Source organism: Euphorbia lathyris, chromosome 2 (assembly GCF_963576675.1).
Source record: "Euphorbia lathyris chromosome 2, ddEupLath1.1, whole genome shotgun sequence".
Classification (NCBI taxonomy): domain Eukaryota; kingdom Viridiplantae; phylum Streptophyta; class Magnoliopsida; order Malpighiales; family Euphorbiaceae; genus Euphorbia; species Euphorbia lathyris.
In genome coordinates, this window is record NC_088911.1 from 56,981,435 (window position 1) to 56,983,721 (window position 2,287).

General features: G+C 32.5%; 1 protein-coding gene across 1 annotated transcript; it reads left to right on the forward strand.

Moving 5' to 3' along the window:
• Positions 1-237: 237 nt before the first annotated feature.
• Positions 238-1,537, forward strand: LOC136220483 (adenylate isopentenyltransferase 3, chloroplastic). Its single transcript, XM_066008299.1, has 2 exons — positions 238-296; positions 383-1,537. The coding sequence occupies exon 2, from the start codon at positions 409-411 to the stop codon at positions 1,387-1,389; it is 981 nt and encodes a 326-aa protein (XP_065864371.1). The 5' UTR covers positions 238-296; positions 383-408; the 3' UTR covers positions 1,390-1,537.
• Positions 1,538-2,287: the final 750 nt, after the last annotated feature.

Here is a 2,287-nt window from a genome sequence, read left to right on the forward strand (position 1 = left end):
TATATATAGCGACAAAAGACAAAAATCGTCAACATCATATATATTAGTAAAATCAAAATGAAAAGCACTATAGGAAGGGAGGAGATATTCTTGTTTGTTTTTGGCCTTCCATGTCCTGAATGGTCCTAAACCCCTTTTCTTCTTCTGCCTTCGCCTTTCGAATAACCTTATAAACATACATTTCCACAAATCCCTATAAATACCATTCTTCCCATGCTTTCGTGCATTAAAACACATTAATCTTTTATACACTACTTTCTACTAATTATTAACCTTCTTTATAACTCTAATATTAGGTGAGATTTTCCTCCATTCTTGCATTATATATGTTTCACTAATTATATAATTAACACAACTAATCTGTTTTTCTTTTATTTGATAGATAAACCAAAGGGAAGGGTTAATTAGATGATGAGAATATCCATGCCAGTATGCCAAAAAGCAGCATATCATCATCATCATAACAATAATCAACATGTGCTTGACATTCCTTCGGGCAGGCTCAAAATGGACATACTAACTCCAAGATGGCAAAAATCTAAGCTTGTCTTTTTAATGGGAGCAACTGGAAGTGGCAAGTCTAGACTTTCTCTGGACCTGGCTTCTCTATTTCCATCCGAAATCATCAATTCTGATAAAATGCAGGTTCACAAAGGCCTTGAAATAACTACTAACAAAATTACTGAAGAAGAAAGGTCAGGAATTCCTCACCATCTCTTAGGAGTAGTCAATCCTAATTCTGATTTTACTGCTAAAGACTTCTGCAATATGGCTTCTCAATCTATCGAATCCATTTCTACCCGCGGACTGCTTCCAATCATCGTTGGAGGTTCCAATTCATACATTGAAGCATTAGTAGATGATGCAGATTATAGATTCCGATCAAAGTACGACTGCTGCTTCCTGTGGGTGGATGTTTCTATGCCTATTCTACACGATTTCTTATCGAAACGAGTGGATCAAATGGTTCGAAAAGGAATGGTGGATGAAGTGAGAAACATATTTGATCCTTATGCGGATTACTCCAAAGGGATCAGAAAATCAATTGGAGTTCCAGAGTTTGACAAGTTCTTGAGAGCTGAAGGATTAATGGATGAATCAGAGTGTGAGAGACTACTAGAAGAAGCCATATCACAAGTTAAAGCAAACAATTGCAAGTTAGCGTGTCGACAAGTGGAGAAAATTCGTCGGTTTAGAAATGTAAAAGGATGGGATATTCATCGGATTGATGCAAGCCAAGTGTTTGTTAAGCGGGGAAAGGAAGCCGACGAGGCCTGGAAGAAGGCTGTCGCAAGGCCTAGTCTCGCTATTGTTAGACAGTTTCTCTACAGTGTTGCTTCTTCTCATGTGGCTCGTAAAGAATACGTAGAACCATGTCTTATCTCCTAAATATCACAATACTCACTCACGAGCAGCTTTTGAGTTGAATTGCGGATCAATACAATACAGCCATTATTTTGTATACACTTTGATCTAAATAATTACTTTCTTCTCCCAATTCTATTTGGATGGAAAAATATTCAGAAATAAGATTACATTTTTCAATTAGAGCATTATCATGAATCTCATTCAAGAATGAAATGATTTATTGCAGAATCCTTTGGAAAAAAGAAGCAAAAAAATCATGTTAGATGAATATGTCACTCAAACCATATTATTCAAAAACTTTGACAATAGGAATATCATTTATTATATAAATTCTACTTAAATTTTGCTTAGATTTGAAGTACCTACACTACAAAATGTATTGAAATTAACAAATGGTGAAATTTGTATGCCAAGTTAATAAATAAAGAATACCTTGAATGTTATCTCATTTTTACAAATTAATATTTGGAAAGATTAAAAAACGTGATTTCATCGATTTGCAAATCTAAGAATATAATATTTATTTTTATAAAAAAACTACATGTGTTTTGTAAAGTTTACAAAAAAAAAAAAAAATCGACTAACAATATCATCATATCAACATGACACATCATCAAATTAATATGTCACATTATTAAATATAAATATTTTATAGCGTCATATTATTAAAGTCAACAAATCAAAATGTCATGTAATCGAAGTCAATAAACACATCATCAAAATTTAACGCACGTCTTCATTTTTAAACAAAAATATCATTTTCTTCTACTTGCAAATCTATAAAATCACAAGGTTTTTTTTAATACGTTTTCTTTATTAGTTAGCTTAGAACTAGGTGTAAAACTAAAACTTGCAAAATTGGATATTAATTTGTGGGTGGTATAATATCTTACTTCATGAAGAAAAGTTCAATTGTGAA

Bases quoted from the DNA above. Each gene is read 5' to 3' on its own strand.
- LOC136220483 (XM_066008299.1), top strand. From the start codon at position 409: ATGATGAGAATATCCATGCCAGTATGCCAAAAAGCAGCATATCATCAT.